Source organism: Pteropus medius, unplaced genomic scaffold (assembly GCF_902729225.1).
Source record: "Pteropus medius unplaced genomic scaffold, Ma_sr-lr_union100, whole genome shotgun sequence".
NCBI classification, from domain to species: Eukaryota; Metazoa; Chordata; class Mammalia; order Chiroptera; family Pteropodidae; genus Pteropus; species Pteropus medius.
In genome coordinates this window covers 19,987,672-20,006,451 of record NW_024340696.1, presented here as the reverse complement: position 1 = coordinate 20,006,451, position 18,780 = coordinate 19,987,672, and the positions used below count along the sequence as shown (strand labels likewise).

Below are 18,780 nucleotides of genomic sequence, written 5' to 3'. Positions count from 1 at the left end.
ATATAAAGCAAAGGGTCAGACTACATAGGGGAGGAAACCGAATACTCAAGAAGTTCTTCCCAAGCAGAGTAGACTCATTAGAGATTAAAGGATCAAAACATATCTCTATTCATTCCTCTTTCCTCCAGACTAGATCAGCAGCTCTCTGAAGTCGGGGATCTTGTCCAATACTTTTATATTTTCCTGGCACTCAGCAGAGAGCCTTGAACTCAATTAAACTCAATTAATACTGGTCAGATGCACAGATAAATGGATGGTTGGATGGATGGTAGATGGATGAATGGATGGATGAAAGAATGGATGATTATGTGGATGGATGGATGGATGAGTACCTGAATGAATGAACCAGTGGATGAACAGATTGAAAGCTGTATATACAGTGGATAAACAGATGGAAATATAAAGTGATGGATTAATAATTGATGAATAAGGGTGATATATAAATGTATAGATGGCTAGATGAACAAGTGGATAAACGGGAGAATGGATGATGCAGAAACAGATAAATGAATGAATGGACAGTTAGATAAATTGATAGATAAATGAATTTATGCCTGACTTGATGGGTGGTAGATGGATGGACAAACAGATAAACAAATGGATGGGAAAATAGATGAATGGATGGACAGACAAGAAAGGTGAGCAAGCTAGGAAGACTATGATGTTCAGGTATTGACAGGGGTGGGAAAACAGAAATCTGGGCTGAGAATAGAGCCCCAGGGGTTTGGAAGAAGCAGTGGTACTCAGAGGAGTGAGAGGGGTGGTATAAGAAGCCAGGACCCTCCTTTGGTGGAAAGAAAGCAGACACGAAGGGACTGGGTTTGGGGGAGTGGAAAGCACACTGTGCTGAGGATCCTGCCCCAGAGCCCAGCCCCAGGCTGGGTAGAACCTAGGTGTTGGGGGCCCCCAGCACAGGAAGAGCCAGGCCTGGCAGGATGCTGGATCAGAGCCCTCAGCCAGTCAGGCTGAGCCTAGAAAGTGGAGGCCCCAAGAGGCCACCCTACCAGCTCTGACCCCAAGGAAGTGACTGTTGGTGACATGGGGGGGGGTCTCAAGAGAAAGAGGCATTTGTGGGGTTAGGGGTCAGAGCCTGAGCAGAGCCCAGGGGCAGCAAAGGCCTCCCTGTGGTAGAGCTAGCCTTATTTTTCCCAGTCTTCCTCCCCCCCCCGCCCCCCAGGCCACCCCGCACAGTCCCAGTTCCTCTGGGCAGGGCCTGGCCCCCTGGCCTCCCAGGCCCGGCCCCTACGACACCACCTGCCCCAGTCGGCCCAGAAGGGCTTCCCTGGCGCCAGAGATTTATGCAAGGGCTGGAAGGTGATGTCACTAAGGGGACTATCTTTGGCAGGCCCTTGATAAAATCCAGGAACTTGAGTTGGCCTGCAATGTCAAGGGAGGGGCTCACTTGGGGGCTCCTGTGGCTGGGGGGCAGGCCTGAGCCCTGCGCCCACCCAAGTCCGTCCAGCCCAAGTACTCAAGGGCTGCTGGCTGGCTTTCCCGAGCAGGCGACCTGACCGGCTCGAACTCGGCTGAATGTTACAGGCGTGCAAAATGGAAGGGTTTCCCCTCGTCCCCCACTGTGAGTACTACTGGGACTCTTCACAAGCCCAACCCGCGGCCCTCAGTTTTACCCCTGCCCACTAGCCCGCCAGCCTCGCTGCCCTCCCAGCTTGCTATCAGTGGGAAGTTGGTGTTTCCTCCTGGGGCTCCTGGCCTGAGACTCCTTGAGGGCCATTGGGTCCTCAGAGCACGCCCTGCAGGCCGAGGAGCTGGGCTCGTGGTGGGAGCTGTGTCAGTGGGCCCTGAACAGTTATTATAGATGGGGTTTGGGTGGCAGGCGGGCTCCAGGGCAGGAGTGCTGGGCAGGGGATGGTGAGGAGGCAGCAGAGAGGTGGCTGAGGAGGCGATCAGGAATAGTGTTGGGGTCCTCAGGACAGTAAAAGGCAAAACAGGAGGCAGCAAACCCAGAGTCTCAGCCCATGGCCTAGAGACTCCTGAGGGACTAGAGCTGCCTCATCTGAGTCCCAGTGCAGTCTGAGAGACCTAGCACAGAAGGAGAGACAGGTTGTTGACTAAGGTCTGGAGTCATGAGCCTGCAGGTCCCAAACTGAGAGCAAGAGAACTGGGGAGCTGGCGGCAGCAAAGGAGTGGGCGGGGAGCTTCGGGCGCAGTTAGGGAGGCTGGGGCTGGGACCGGGGCTGGGACCGGGGCTGGGGTAGGACTTGGTCGAGTGTGGGACTGGAGTTAGGACAGGGGCTGAGGTGGGGACAGGGACAGACTGGAGATGGAGAGGCAGGACGCAGAGGATCCCACGGAGGATAGGGCAGGAGGCTGGGGCAGATCCCCCAGCCTGCTCCTGCTCTGGGAGACAGTTTCAGTCTTAGGTGTCAGACCAGGGACCCTCTGAGAGGACCCCTCTCTTTTTTCCCAGCACATCTCCACTCAGCAAGGGCAGGGAGCCCTGAGGGGAGCAGGGAAGGGCCTGTCAGGACCTGCCTACCTGACGCAGCTTGCCTAGCCTAGAGGCAGCTCATTCTCCGGCCCACCCCAGCTCAGAGGCACCCCAGGTCTGACATCCCCCTGCTGGGCTGCTCTGCCCAGAAACTGGTGCTGGGCTCCTTAGCCTCCTCGCTGGGCCAGACACACCACCAGCCAGCTAGCTCCCCGGCCTGGCCCTGTCCTACCCTTCCCCAACCTGAGATCAAGAAGGTGAGGGGCAGGCAGGGAGTGACAGAGATGGTCCCAGGAAGAGCCAACTCTGCTTCAAGCAAACCAAAGGCCTAGGGGCTTGGCCACACTGTCTCTGACCCTTGACCTCTCAATCCCTGAACTTCAGATGGAGCTGGGCGGGAGGCACATCTTGGGCTCCCATGCCAAACTCTTCAGCCCCTCACCCCAGCCCAGGGGACGCTAAGTACTCCTGGGAGTGTGGGCTCCCAGGGCGGCCCTGGCCCCCAACCCAAGCCTTGAGGGCCAGAGTAACTGTTGTGCAATCTTTGGGCACACACTGCGGGGTGGGGAGAGGCCTGATGACTGCTGGGAAGGCTGGGTGTGCATGTCCCTGTGCCTGTGCCAGTTAGTGAGGAGGAGGAGGAGGAGGGAAGAAGGAGGACAGAGAGGAGGAGGAGGGGGAGGAGGGAAGGGGGCGGGGAGGAAGGGAGAAAGGGAAGGGAGGATCCCAGTGCGGGCGTCAGAAGGACGATGGATGAGGGAGAGTGAGGGGACCAAGGCTCTGGCCACCTCATGGCCCCTAAAGCCCATCTGGGTGAATGCGGTAACACCCGTCAGTGCAAACGGCCACTGGTCATCACGGTATCCCCAAGCATGCATGGGGCCTGGGCACAGGCTCTGAGAGAGAATGGGCGGTTGGGGTATGGGCTGTGGGCACTGTGGCAGGAGGACAAGCATGTGTGCTGTGAGGATGAGTGTACAAGCGGAGCATGAGTGATTGTGGAAGGATACAGGCACGAATGTGAGAGTTAACGTGCTTGAAGTCGAATATGGGGATACGTGTGTTAATGTGTGTGCCTCTGCCTGGGCCTAGAGGGTGGGTGTATAATGGATTGTGTGTGTGACCACAAGCGTGTGTGAATGAGAGTGACCTTTAGAGTGAGGGCGAGAGCAAGTGTGAGTGGATGTGCGGGCGTCAGTCCCCTTGCAGGAGTGTGCAGGTGAGTGTGTCATGGGGAGTACGTGTGCGTTTGGGGGCTGGAGGTGCATCATTGTGAATCTGAGACGGGGAGTGTGTGAGGTTGGGACTCAGTCACGCAGGTGTGTGTGCGAGTGTGTGCGAGTGTGTGGCGCCTGTGGGGGGCGGTGGGGCTGGGTGGAGGGAGGCTGTGCTCTCCCCTCAGCCCTGGTCCTATTTTGACCTCTGACCTCCAGGGTTCCCGTCACCCCCTTTCTGCAGGAACCTAGGCTCTTGCTCTCCTGAGGCCCTGGTCCCACTCTGTGGATTCTCTCACTTCCCAGCAGAGAGGGCTGCAGGCCCGATGCGGCCGCTCCGTCTGGGAGGGGGTTGTAGACCCAACATACTGGGGCGCTGTAAGCCCAGCTGGGGTCTCCCCGCCACAGTCCGAGTCCTGACACCCTCCTCTGTCAGCAGGCTTCGGAAGACCTGGTTCCCTATGACACAGATCTGTACCAACGCCCAACGCACGAATTTTACCCCTATCTCAGCAGTGATGGAGAAAGCCACAACGGTGAGTACAGAGCAGGAGGCTGGCCCCACCCCACTTCCCCAGTCTGGCTTGGGCGCCTGAGTGACTCCCGGGGTCTGGGGACAAAAAAGAAATGGTTCCCAGGGCTTCTTTGGAATTCTGAGAATTGGATCAAGCTAGTTCCCAGGGATTGTGAATTCACTACCCTAAAGCCCCACATTCCTGCTCCCGCACACCCCATACCCCAGCCTGCATTTACTGAGCATCTTTGCTGTGCCAAGGCACGAGTCGGCTTCTTCCATGTTTACTTTCTTGTCCAATGCTCGTGGCCTTTTTACAAATGAGGAAACAGACTTAGAGAATGAAGTAATTTGGACAATGTCATACATCTAGTCGGGGGAACCCAGGTCTGTCTGCTCCAGGTCAAGTGCTTTTTCCTCTCCCCCCTCCCCTAATTCCTCCTCTTTGTTTTGGTCACCCCCTTATCTTGAACTGTTGGTACAGCCCTGCTCCCTGCTGTGTATAGCTAGAAGCATTTCTCAACCTCTACTGACACTTGAGACCAGATAATTCTATGTTATGAGGCCTCTTCTGTACACTGTGGGATATTTAGCAGTGTCCCTGGCTTCTACTCACTAGATGACAGTCAGACCACTAGTCACGACAAACAAAAATGTCTCCACACATGGCCAAATGTCCCTTGGTGAGGAGTACACGCAGAATAACTCCAATTTGAGAACGGCTGGGCTAAAGCAAAGGCTCTGAGGACCCCCTCATTCAGCAGGGGCTGAAACCCCAGTTTGTCAGGGTGGGGGTGAGAATGGGGCCTGGGCTGGGGGAGCCTTCTGTCTGGGTCTAACTGTCCACCCCAAGGCCCAGCCTCCATCCTGGAGCAGATTCAGGGGAGGAGAGAGAATTGTTAGGTACCAGGGACCTGGGCAGGGGGCTGTGAGAGGTCATCTGAAGTGGACCTTGGCATATTGATGGGGACACCCCTGAACCAAAGGTGAGGTACTCACTGAGGCATTCTCCAGGGGTTCCAAGACCTGGGCAGGCCAGACACTAGGGTATCTGCAGCCCCAGAGGGAAAGGCACGCTGGTTCCCACAGCTGAGGAAAGTTTCATACTTGAACACGACACCTGGGGGCCAATCACACCCGTAGCTCCATTCTGCAGGCATGTCTATGGCAGTCTCAAGCTGATGGCCACACCCAGGGGTGCGACATGCAGCGAGTCCTTACTTAGGGCTCTCACGCTGCGATGTCAAACCTGTGAACAGCTTCACCTGGAACTCATGCCTGACACCTATTATGAAGAACATATCTGGAAGCCATGTCTTGGGAAGAGGTGGTGGAGACACCTCAAGGCCACATCAGGGAACACACAGGCTTCTTTCAGAAACCCAGGGCTAGAAAGGCTTTAAAATATCCTCTTTTTCATCCTTTTAAGCTTATTTATAATTCTATAAGAAACGCATCCTGTCTGTGGTAAAGCCAGACAATTGAGAGAGAAAGTCTCCCTCATCTAACTCTATCCCCAGCTACCCCAGCCAGCATCAAGGACGAGTCTCCATGACCCAGAGACCACCACGCACACCTAGCCGTCAGGACCTGCGCAGTCAAGCCCTCTGGGCCTGAGGACTGGCGCCCCCTGGTGGCTCCAGGCAGCAGGACGGCTTGAGTTCCGGGAAGCTCAGGGCTGTTGGGACTGCTTCCAGCTTTAGGGGTCCTTTAGCCTTGAGCCTGACCACCTTTCAGTTTCACTGGGTTTGAGTACATTTCCTTTGGATCTACTGAAGGTTCAGTTTTCCTTTCTGTAATATGGGGCTGCTGTTCGTACATCTAGAAATGAGCTATACCTGGAGCCGGCTGATGGAGTGAGCACTTTAGAGAAAGCCTTTCCTGTCTCAGTGCTATTTGCAACAGGGTTCTAGGAGTGACTCCTGATTGGGTACCTGAGCACCCCACTTGGGTCACGAATCCCCAGTTCCTATAGAGACTTCTCTGGTGTCCCCACGAATCCCAGCCCCTTTTCCTCCCATACCACCTCCCCATCACTCGCGATCTGGGTATCTGTTCTGCCCCTTCCTAGTACTGTGGGAGGGAATTCGCTGAAGGCTCAAGGGTAGAGATATCCCCAAATCCTTCCACCACTTCCTGCATGTCCTCTGCATCTGTAGTTTTAGGCAGTGAGGCTTAGTGAAAAGACACAGGGGTGGGGCCTGGGTCTAGTCTTGGCTCCATCACTCGGCTGTGTGTAACCTTAGAGCAAGTGACAACCTCTCTGAGCCCGTTTCCTCATCTATAAAACTGAAAGCATGAAAATACTTACCACATAGAGTTGTGACAATTATATGAGGCAATGCACGTAGTGTATGAAGTAATATGCTAAGTACCAAGCCGGGTAAATTTTCAGGACATGGAATGTTAACTTTACTGCAGCCCCCCAGGCAAGGAAGATGAAGCAGCTGGAAGAGCAGGAGGAGCACAGAGGGCTCTGTGCCAGATCAGTTGGGACATTTTAATTGACTTAGCTGACAGTCAACCAGCCGTCCACCCACTTATCCATCCAACACTCATTGTCCAGTCTGCTTGTGTACTCATCTGCCAAATAGCCTCTGGTTATATGCCATGTACCAGACACTTTTCTAGGCACTGGAGGTTCCAGGGTGAACAAGACAGACAAAGCCACTGTCTTGGAGCTTACATTCCAGTGAGAGAGACAGTGAACAATCAAATAAGCAGACGTGTAATCGTAAGTCCTAGAGAAAGCAGAGCAATGTAATGTGACATGTCTATGTGAGGGGTTACTGTAATTTAGGTGATCAGGGAGGGTCTCTGAGGAGGTGGTAGTTGAGTGGAAAACTGAGAGAAGAGGAGGAACATGTGTGCAAAGGCAGGTGGGGGCAAGGGGTCCTAGGCAGAGAATAAGCACAAAAGCAAGAGTGACCTTGGCAGAGGGCCAGGGTGGTGGTGAGCGTGAGAGACGGGGGAGTGGAGGTGAAATGAAGTGGGGTGTCCTCAGACGGCAGGCCATACGGGTCCTGGAGGCCATGGCAGGAGTTTGATTTTATCCTACAACCAATGGAAGCCATTGGACGGTTTTGAGCAGGGAAATGACATGATCTAAATAATTTTCTGTGTGTGTGTGTGTGTGTGTGTGTGTGTGTGTGCGCGCGCGCGTGCACGCTTCTGTGTGTGTGTTTGGTGAAAATCTAAATACGTGTTAATTTTTGTTAATTTTTAAAATAACAAATAGTCATCGCAAAAAAAGTTAAAAATACAACAATATATCAAAAATATTTCCCTCAAATAACAAATACTCATCGCAAAAAAGTTAAAAATACAACAATATATCAAAAATATTTCCCTCACTGCCAAACCTCACTGTCCACTACTAGCTCCTTAGTTTATCCTCACAGACATTTTATTCTACATATATAATCCTGGATGTTTGTAAACATGTACATAATCTACTCATTCAAAAATGGAACTGTGGTATCACGCTGTTCTACTCTTAGCTATTTTTTACTTAAACTTATAGACTTTTCTCCATGACATACATAGCATATTAAAGATAGATTGAAATTTATTTTCCAAATCTTCCTGTTACAGTACTATCTATGTAACTGTATGCATGCAGATTTGAAATAGAGACCTAGGAAATCATTCATTTACTCATTTACAAACATTTATTGTGTACCTTCTATCTGCTAGGTAAAGATGAATCCAGCTTGATTTTTAAATTTGAGACATTATCTATTCATTTATACTATGAACCGTGAGAATTTGAGTCTCTAGTCATCATAACACACACACACACACACACACACACACACACACTTCTCCACATATACCAAGATAATTATATAGTAGCTTTTTTCTTGTGTTCTAGCGTTATTGATATAATCAACATACAGTGCCATATAAATGTAAGGTGTACGGCACGATGACGTCACACATGTATACACTGAGAAATGATTGCCACGAGTCTAGTTAACATCCATCACTTCACGCAGTTACAAAACATTCTTTCTCCTTGTGATGAGAACTTTTAGGATCCCCTCTCCCAGCGCCTTTCACATGTAGCACACAGCAGTCCGACTACCATCGCCGTGCTGCACATCACGCCCCAGGACTGATTTACCTCACAGCTGGAAGTCTGCGTCTTTCGACCCCCTTCACCCAGTTCTCCCCGCCCCCTGCCTCTGGTAACCACCACTCTGATCACTGTTTCTACGAGTTTGGTTTCTTTTGTGTGTGTGTGTGTTTTCTTTTTTGAAGATTCCACATATAAGTGAACTCATCCAGTGTCTGCCTTTCTCTGTATAGTAATTTTTGTCAAATCAGTATCCAAATTTTCCATTATTATGACCAGGCGAACGTTACGACTGAGCCACGAGGAGTACTTTTGGTACCAACACTTTCTTGTCCCTGCGTTTTCGAGCGGCAGTGTTGCAAGGACATAAGAGCCCTCACTCTGGAACCAGGCTGCTAGGGTTTGCACCGACTCCCCATTACTCTCTGGGGTGACCATGGGCAAGATATTTTACCTCTCTGTGCCTCAGCTTTCTCATAATGATACCTACTTCATAGGATTGCTGAAGTCAGTTACTGCCGGTAAAACCTTAGGACAGTGAATGTTACATAAGGATTTGTTATTCTTATCAGTACAGTCTCCTAAGAAAGGATGTGTGGGGGGTAAGGCTTTGTGGTTGTTTTACCTTATTCATGTCTTTAATCTATGCTCTCACTTGGTTAATAGTAGCTTGGCTGTGTGTAAAAATCTGGGTTGAAAATCGTTTTTTTTTCTCTTAGAAATTTGAAAGTAATTCTCTACTGTCTTCTGGTTACTAGAATTTTTCTTATGAAGCCTGATGCCTTTCCATGTCCACTTTTTTTAGTGTAACCTATTTTTTTGCTTGTTTATTTTTTCTGTTTATTTAGTTTTGTTTTGACTCTGGAATAGCTTTTAAAAGGTTACTTTGGCTGCTTTGTTGGAGAACAGATGGAGGGGAAGCAAGAATAGGAAGGCAGAGAAAGGACGGTCAAATGACAGTGTCTTAGTGGTGGTGGCAACAGAGACAGAAAGAAGTGGACAGATTCAGGATATTTTTTGAAGGCAGGGCTCATAGAATTTGCTGTTTCTTATTGTCATTATTAATTGTGGTAAAATACACATAATATAAAATTTACCATCTTAGCCAAGTATTCAGTTCAGTGGCATTAAGTATACTCACGCTGTTATATAACCATCACTGTCACCCGTCTCCATAGCTCTTTCATCTTGCAAGACTGAAACTCTGTACCCGTTAAACAACAACTCCCTACTGCCTCCTCCCCTCAGCCCCTGGCAACCACCGTCCCACTTTTTGTTTTTATAAATTTCACTACATTATGTACCTCATATGAGTGAAATCATACAGTATTGCTCTTTGTGATTGGCTTATTTCACTTAGTGTAATGTCCTCAAGGTTCAGCCACGTTGCAGCATGTGTCAGAATTTTCTTCCTTTTTAAGGCTGAATAATATTTGAGTGTGTGTATACACTACATTTTGTTTACCTATTCATCTGTCAATGGACAGCTGGGTAACCTTTGGCCATTCTAAATAATGCTGTTGTGAACATGGGTGTACATGGGTGTATACATATCTCTTTGAGACCCTGCTTTCAGTTCTTTTGGGAATATACCCAGAAGTGGAATTTCTGGATCATATGGTAATTTTAAGTAGTATTTTGAGGAACCACCATACTTTTTTCTATAGTGGCTGCACCATTTTACATTCTCATCAACAGTACACAAGGATTCCAGTTTCTCCACATCCTTGCCAACACTTGTAATTTTCTGTTTTTTGATAATAGCCACCCTACTGGGGTTGATAGGATTTGCTATTTGAGATGGGATTGGTAAAGGAAATAGAGTTTCAAAGTATGAGTCCTTCTCTCCATCCATCTTTCCATATACTCTTTCCTCCTCTCATACTACTAACCATCCACCAATTTATTCACACGTCGATCTAAATCATCCACTCCTTCACCTTTCCAATTGTCCTTCCCCCACCTACTGAACCCTCCATCCATCTCCCACTCATATATATATGTGTGTGTATATACACACATATATATATGTATATACACACACATATATATACACACACATACACACATATCTATATCTATATCTATATCTACATCTATACATAGACATAGATAGATAGATATAGATATAGATATAGATATAGATATAGATATAGATATAGATATAGATATAGATATAGATATAGATATAGATATAGATATAGATATAGATATAGATATAGATATAGATATAGAGAGAGATATAGAGAGAGATATAGAGAGATATATAGAGAGAGATTTTATATTCCAGGCACATTGCTAGGTACTGTGGAATGAATGAAACTCAGGTCCTGTCAGATTTATCTTTGCAATGAAAGGAATAGCCAAAGCCTTAATAACTAGGAAACAAGGTAGAGAGTAACGAGAACCACGAGACCTGGAGCTCCCTGCTCTGGGCCCTTAGTCTCTATCTCGGAACAGTCTGCAGGAGGCTGGCCTTCAGGAGCCCTTGCCCAGTGGTCTGTGATTTCCTGAGAAAGTTTCTTCTCAGCTCTTGCTTTCTTAATTCCTCATCTTCCTTCTCTGTCTCGATCTTACTTCTGTTCCCCTGGGGGAGCCCTGGCTTCAGCTGGGGTTTCTGCGCTAAGGAGATAAGGTCAACTGAATGACACTTAAGACTTGATTTTGTGTGTGTGTGTGTGGGGGGGTTGTTTTGAATATTATTTTATTTTTGTCCTGGTGACATAAAGGTATTAGTGACACCAAAAAAACTGAGTAAAAATAGGGATGTGTGGGTAGGACTTTGGTTCCAGTTTGGGAGCTGGTTTGAAAGGGAAGAAATGAGAGATTTAGATGAATGAATCATTGCTGGCTGGATGAGGGATGGATGGATGGATGGATAATGGTTAGATGATGAATGGATGAAGGATGGATGATGGATGATGGATGATGAATGAAGATGAAAGGTGGATGATGGAAGACAGAAAGATGGATAAGAGCAGTCGGTAAAGTCTCTCTGCCACCATGGGTCTTAATCAAAGCTTTCATTAACAGCCTTGTTCCTCAGAGGTGGTATGGTATAGTTGTAAGAGTTCAGTCCCTGGAGTCATACGCAGGTAGGTTTGGGTCCTGACTCTACTATGACTGCCTGTGGAGGAGGGACTTAGTCTTTTTGAGTCAGAATCTCCTCATGTGCTAAATGAAGATCATACTATAGTGGCCACCTGGTCAGAGCTAAGGTGAAGATTAAATGAAATAATGTAGATTAAGTACTCAGCTCAGTGCCTGGTACATAAAAAACACATTAAAAGTTATCTTTTATTGGTCATTTAATCAAATATTAATTGAGACCTATTATGTGTTGGGTGCCTAACAGGCTACAGAAGGGAGGGTCCAGAGTTATCTCCAGATATGCAAATGACATTGTATTCTTTTAAGGAGCAGAGAGTCATGCTAAAGAGGCATAAATTGCAGATGGCCTGGGTGGCCCATTGAAGAGACAAAAAGGGGTAAAGTAATGCATTTATGAACAGCTATCCAGAAATGAGGTCCAAATTGCCCAGGAGTGCTGACCTTTGCACTAGGAAGTATTCCTTGCATGTACTGTGTTCCTTCAGAGGGCCCCTTACTTGGACCGTCTCTGCCTACCAGACAACGTTTATTACATAATTGCCTGAGTGCTCAAATCAAGGGTAAAGGTGAGGTTTCCGTTGGGCCTTTTGAAACTTTAATTGTAGCTTAAGAGTCTCTGTTGTTACTTTCTGGGGACCCTGGGGCAGGGTTCCAGAACTTCAGTGAGCAAAGGAACCTTCTTGGGACCCTGTTAGAGTCCGGATCCCCAGCTTCCCTCTCAGCGCTTCTAATTCAGTGAGTCTCCAGTGAGCCCCAAACCTGCAGGATCTTCCAGCCCTGCAAATGACTCTGATGAAGGTCCACTGTGACCCGCTTTGAGAAATGCTGGCCTCAGGCTGGGACCACCAGAGTGAGCCCATGAGTCTCAGATGAAATTAGAACAGAGGTGGATAGCAGGAGGGAAAGAGCAATGAGGGGCTCTCATCCTACACCTGGAGAGCTGCAGGCACTCAAGGGACCCTCGACCCCGAACTGGAGTGGGTGTGAGGGTGGGAGGTTGGTGAGCAGGATTGATGGGGCATTCTACAAAGATCTGGGAACTTCAGCCTGGGCAGGAGAAGGCAAAAACGGGAAGGGCCAGGAGCGGGGCCGAAGAGCCCATCTATATAGCTAAAGAGCATCCTAGATCTGCTCACCACATCCCAGAGCCCCCAAAGGGCCTGTCTCTAAAAGACAGACCCAACTTTCCCACAGCAAGTGGAGAGTTTCTGGATCTCGTTAACTCAGTGCAAGATACAAGTACAAATGAAGTGTTTTGTCTTCCCTCAGGTTTATATGATTTTGTGGAGGAGAGTCAGGGAGAGTTCTTAAGAGAATAGGACTCATTCATTCATTCATTCATTCAGGAAATGTTTGTGGAGTGCCCACTAGGTCTAGGCACTGAGAATACAGAGCTGAGTAAAAGCGGTCACTGCCGTTGTGGTACAATGCTGGGGCCCCAACTCCAGCCTCTGAGAGAAAGTGACAGCCAGGGCCCCTGAAACTATTTCTCTGAGCCACTGACCAAGGAGGCAGGAGCAGGGGTAAGAAGAGGAAATAAATATATATTAAAGCATCTTGCTCAGGTGCTAATCCAGGCTCATAATAATATTAATAATAATAATAGTTAATGTTCGTTGAAACTCGCTTTGTGCTAGGCTCTCTTTTAAGCATTTTGCAGGCTCATTTAATCTTTCAACAAGCCTATGACATAGGTGTAATTATTAGCCCTATCTTACGGATGAAGAAATTGAGGCTTAGAGAAGTGGAATGACCTGCCCAATGTCACACAACGGTAAATGGCAGAGCCAGGATTGAACCCAGCTCCACCTGACTCCCAAATTATGGACTTGCTCTCCTCTATGCCATGCTGCCTCATAGAGGTGGAAGTCTAGACTGAGGGTTCAAATGATTTCACACGTGGACAGGACATCAGTAACGGTAGAATGGAGAATCAGAGGCTCAGGGAGATAAACTGTCTTGTCCAGGGTCACACAGCAAAGCCACCACAGAGTAGGATTAGAAAGCAAGTCTTCTGATAAAAAGTCCGGAGCCAAAAAAAAACCCCATGTCATTTCTTAGGAATGTGTGAATGGGTATATACTTGTGTGAGAGAGAAAAAAAAGAGAGAGACAGACAGACAAACACGCATATGTCACACACAGATGCACACGCGTGGCCGGTGACGGTCCCCCTGCAGGGCCTTGTGCTCGTCCCAGAGACGCTGGGCTAGCATCCTGTACGCTCCTTCTTTGGGTCACATGAGAAAAGCCCTCTTGTCACTTTCTCACCGTATCTTCTTTTGGACCCCAAACTGTACCCAGGACGTCCTTAGACATGTGGCAGTTTTTGTTCCTGGAAAGGGTGCCCAGAGGAACCTTGTTGAAGACCTGCCCGAGTCCCAGACAGGGCTCCCAGTGGCATGTGGCTGTTCCTCAAACTTGAATCCACGCCACCGCAGACTCTGAAAGCACCCATGAGGGAGTTTCCAGGAAAGCCTCGGGTCCTAGTAACTTCACTGGAACACAGATGCAGCTGTCCAAGGGCATGGCTTTGAACATGAGCCTGGACTAGTTCTGGTGTGTGAGGAATGTCAGCCCTGTGACTTTGCAGTCACACACCTTGGCCATGTGACAAGGCCGTATGCATGTGACTGTGGGCAACCAGTCAACTCAGGGGAGGGGAGGGGAGTCAACTTTCCCCCAGGGCCTACTCGAAAGCGAAGAGTTTTACAAATGTGAACTCGCTGTTATTCTCCTGGTAACTATTATCCCCATTTCACAGGTGAGTCCACCGAGGCCAGGGAAGTCCATGCATGTGACTGAGGTCACACAGGAAGTAAATGGCAGAGTCAGGATTCAGCCTCTAGCTCAAAAGCCTGTGTCCTGGTGGCCATGTGGGAGGCAAAGTAGAAATGTCATTGATAATGCAGGCTTTGCTTCAGGCCTGGGTCCCAGCTCTGCCACTGACGAGGCCTTGGACCATGAGCATGTTATATATATAGCCCCTCAGAGCCTCAGGGTCCTCATCTATAAAATAGGGTCGTCAGATAACGAGCAGAATGGCGAGGTGATTAATGTCACCTTGTAGTCCAGGCTGGCCTGTGGTAATAGCCCCATTCATCCTGACATTCTTATTTTTACATTATTCTAACCTTTTCCTGCCCTGCCCATCCCCGGGCTCACCCCTTACTGCCTGGCTGTTCCCCACAGACCATTACTGGGACTTCCACCCGCACCATGTGCACAGTGAGTTTGAGAGCTTCGCAGAGAACCACTTCACGGAGCTGCAGAGTGTGCAGCCCCCACAGCTGCAGCAGCTCTACCGCCACATGGAGCTGGAGCAGATGCACGTGCTCGACACCCCCATGGCGCCCACCCATGCCAGCCTCGGCCACCAGGTGCGTGCAGTCCGGCCTGGCCCGAAGGAGCCTGAGGCCCGTGGTGGGGCCCAGGCTTCACAGGAAGCTGATACAGGCTCTTACTCAACTCGCTTCCTGCCCTACGGCGCCAACGGTGGCTGAAGACCCAACGGCTCCTCCTGACCCTCTGACTGACCTTGTGACCCCCCACCCCTTATCTCCTCTCTCCCCATGATGGACAGAGCCCAGATAATTCCCACCCCCCACACCAACCCACCTGACCCCAACCCAACGAATGGGCCTTCCTGATCCTTTCGCTGCAACCATTTGCTTTTCATGGATCTAGCATCCGAGTCATTGAACACTGACCTCCACTGACGTCTGCTGGCCCCTGTCTCTCCCCAACGACCCCCTTTACTGACCCTGCTCAGACCCACTGACCTTAATCCCAAACGGTGACCTCCATTGACCTCTATCTCCCCTCATGACCTTGACTGCTTCTTCCCTCACTCATGGCTCACTTACTAAAGCCCATGCACTCTGGTACCTAACTCGTAGGCCTCTCCACACCCCTACTTCTCACCCCAGGGCCACTGCTAGTCCATATGGTACCTTGTGCATGTGAGAAACAGGGACCTTTTCCCTGAGTCACTTGGCCCTGAACCGGGGGGCCCAGCTTGGCGGGATTTCAGCAGCCCCTCGTCCCCACAACCTGCACCCTATGCGTGGTGACCCCGCCTAACCTCTGTAACTTGAATGACCTCCAAATTCCCCCGCCTCTTTCACGTGTTCCTGGCCCCTGCTTACCGCCCCACCCTCGGCCTGCTCCGCGCTCCTCCGCTGACCCCTGCCCTGCAGCCCTGAGCTTCCAAATCCCTCACTGGCTCAACTCTCTTTCTCCCACCTTTCCAGGTCCCCTACCTACCCCGCATGTGCCTCCCATACCCCTCGCTGTCCCCAGCCCAGCCCAGTTCTGATGAGGAGGAGGGAGAGCGGCACAGCCCCCCACTGGAGGTGTCGGATGGGGAGGCGGACGGCCTGGAGCCGGGGCCGGGCCTTGTGCACGGGGAAACAGGTAGGGGAGCCGAGCCCCAGCCCCGACCCTGGCCGTATTTGTGCTTAGGCTCACCCCAGCCAAGACCAGCTGACGCAGCAGTCACACCACAGAGCTGAGCGTGTGTGTGTGAGTGTTGTACCTCTCTGTGCTGTGTGTGAGTGCGAATGAGTTTGAGTGTGTGTACCAGGCATGCAGTGGGGGACCCGGTTCCCCGTGGACCTCTGCCGACCCAATCCTTCCCCAAGACCACTCCCCAGGGGACCCCGTAGAGTGGTGGGCGTGGGTGTGCGTGCTGGCGCACTGACCGCCTCTGCCCACAGGCAGCAAGAAGAAGATCCGCCTGTACCAGTTCCTGCTCGACCTGCTCCGCAGCGGGGACATGAAGGACAGCATCTGGTGGGTAGACAAGGACAAGGGCACCTTCCAGTTCTCGTCCAAGCACAAGGAGGCGCTGGCACACCGCTGGGGCATCCAGAAGGGCAACCGCAAGAAGATGACCTACCAGAAGATGGCCCGTGCACTGCGCAACTACAGCAAGACAGGCGAGGTCAAGAAGGTGAAGAAGAAGCTCACCTACCAGTTCAGCGGGGAGGTGCTGGGCCGCGGGGGCCTGGCGGAGCGGCGCCACCCGGCCCACTGAGCCCGGGCCCGCAGACCCGCCGGGCCCGCCGGGCCTCCCCGCTGGCCATAGCATTAATCCCTCGCCCAGCCGGACACAGGGAGCAAAGCTCCCCGGGGCCGGGGCAGGACTGTGGCGGCCGGGCCTCGCCTCACCGCCACCCCCAAGTTCCCTACCCAGGTCCCCACTTCATCTCCCAGCAGGACTCTAGCCCCACTCTCGGAAGGCCGTTGGGGCCTCTGACCCCAGGCAAGGATCAGCCTTGCTTAGTACAACCAGGGTGCTTCCTTGGGAGTTCGAAGTCACTATATCTGTAAATTTAAGCCCCTCTCCCTTCCCACACTTCTTCCTCATTAGCTTCCTGAAGAAACCCTATTATTAAAATTATTCTGTGAGTCCTTTTGCAGCACAGAGAATCTCTTAAAATTGTGCACCTTGTCCGGGCCGGTGTGATCTCTGTTTTTCTCACTGGTCCATTAGGCATTTACTGAGGATGGTGGGAACATGAAGACCAATGACACACGGTGCCTGACCAGGAATTAGACCTGGTGGAAAGAATGAATCCTCAGCTGTTATTAGGGAAATAAATCATTAAAAAACTCCCCAAATCTGAAAAATAGTTTTTCTTTTAAAACCTCAGTGAGGCTTAAACTCATAATCTTTAGCTTATGACCCCAGTATGATGATGATGATAGTAACGGCAACCACGCTGGATTTTCTGGCCTTGAGAAGGGAAGTCGAGAATCCCATTTTATAAACTGAGGCTCCTCAAAGAAGTCAAGTAATTTGTCCAACGTCACACAACTGGCGAGGGGTGGGCAGGACAGGAATTGGGCCCTAGAACTCCGGTGGGCCACAAGGTGTCCTCACAGAACTGAGCAGGACTCTGGACACGAGTGGACACCTGCGGTGAAGCCCAGTGTCCTGTGTCCTCTGGCTTCCAGCCCACAGCAGGGGAGAAACAACAAAAGATGAGCCCGGTGGCCTAGAAGCTTCTTGCTCCTGACTACCCAGGAGCAGGAAGTGGCAGCCGACAGCCTGGGGGTGAAGAAAGTCCCTGCGGCCCTCAGAGAACCCAGACTCGGGGCCACTAGCGTTGGGCCATGCTCCACGCACCTCCTCGTTTCAAGGGCTCTGGCTCATGGAAGCCCGATTGTGACCTTCCTTAGGGAGAGAGACCCCGGAGAGAAGGTCAGTGGTGCATAGTCCTCTTTTAAAGAAGGTGCAAGTCTACGGCCATGCTGCCCTGATGTGCCTGATCTCGTCTGATCTCGGAAGCCAAGCAGGGTCGGGCCTGGTTAGTACTTGGATGGGAGACCACCTAGGAAGACCAGGTGCTGTAGGCGATTAAAAAAAAAAAAAGGTGCAGGAGGATGCAGTCCGGTTTAAAACGGGTTAAAATGGCAGAAAAGAATGGATTTCAGTGTTTAAAGGGATGGTAAGGTTTGACCACGTGGACAATGCTCATGAGGAGAATTGTGTCTTCTCGACCACGGGGGACAAATGACCTTCCTTGATAATGGGTCTCGCTTGGAGTGTGTCGTCTGTGATTTGCTTTTTTCTGTGTAGCAGCTGATGCCCCTGATGTGAGGCAGATGAGCGAGGGGGTCTGTTACAGGATACAGAGGTCACAGAGGAACAGTTCGGAGTGGGGCATGAGGGGATTCAGAACATTCTAACAGTAATTTTTGTGTGAGTCCTTGTGACTTTGGCCAAAAGCCAGCTCTGCTTGTGTCTTTCACTTTGGGGTGTTTTTAGAGATTTACCACCCAGCCCTTCCCTTTGGGGGATGTCAGCCTCACTGTTGCCCCCTTCCCACCCGGTCCTGGACTGAGCACACCCAGGGTCCCACAGCAGGAAGCCAGCCTAGGTTCTTGTGAGCTGGTAAACTAGGGGCCAACTAATAAAAGCAAACATTCCTTCGGCATTTTCTACATGCCCAATGCTGCTCTAGCATTTTTATCGGTAAACCTGCTTCATTCACGGAACAATCCTATGTGGTGGGTGCTGCTATCATCAACCCCACTTTACAGGTGAGGAAACTAAGGAAGGCACTGGGAAGTTAAGAGAGTGGCAGAGCCAGGACTCAAGGCCTGTGTGCTATAACCACACTGCCCAGCGAGGATGCTTCAGGCTCGTGGACCCAGCATACTCCCACTGCATAATTTGCCTGTCAGAGGGACATACACAGGCAGGGTTTGGGGTACCCTTGAAGTTCACCGAAGGTTAGGAAGGCAGAGGCCATCATATTGGGCTGGCGGTGGTAGGAACAGGAGCCAGCCAGGAACAACGCGGCCCCACCTTCCCCCACCTTCTCCTGGAGAGAAACTCGCTCTCTGGAATTTGTCTATATTTAGCAGGTAGCTGGGAAGGAGGCAGATAAGGAGGGCCTGGGGAG

The 18,780-nt window shown here is 50.5% G+C and overlaps 1 protein-coding gene and 1 pseudogene across 1 annotated transcript; both read left to right on the top strand.

Moving 5' to 3' along the window:
- Positions 1 to 3,180: 3,180 nt before the first annotated feature.
- SPI1 (Spi-1 proto-oncogene) lies at positions 3,181 to 16,823 on the top strand. The gene is made up of 5 exons (XM_039869122.1): positions 3,181 to 3,309; positions 4,103 to 4,199; positions 14,558 to 14,745; positions 15,619 to 15,781; positions 16,084 to 16,823. The coding sequence occupies exons 1-5, from the start codon at positions 3,241 to 3,243 to the stop codon at positions 16,401 to 16,403; spliced, it is 837 nt and encodes a 278-aa protein (XP_039725056.1). The 5' UTR covers positions 3,181 to 3,240; the 3' UTR covers positions 16,404 to 16,823.
- Positions 16,824 to 17,610: 787 nt separating this feature from the next.
- Positions 17,611 to 17,728, top strand: LOC120610667 (uncharacterized; annotated as a pseudogene).
- The last annotated feature ends 1,052 nt before the right edge of the window (positions 17,729 to 18,780 follow it).

What these genes read in the sequence shown, in the direction of transcription:
- SPI1 (XM_039869122.1), top strand. Translation starts at nt 3,241, where the DNA reads ATGGCCCCTAAAGCCCATCTGGGTGAATGCGGTAACACCCGTCAGTGC. An exon ending in AACGGCCACTGGTCATCACG is followed by an intron (nt 3,310 to 4,102) that starts GTATCCCCAAGC and finishes CTCTGTCAGCAG; the next exon opens with GCTTCGGAAGACCTGGTTCC. An exon ending in CCTTGTGCACGGGGAAACAG is followed by an intron (nt 15,782 to 16,083) that starts GTAGGGGAGCCG and finishes CTCTGCCCACAG; the next exon opens with GCAGCAAGAAGAAGATCCGC.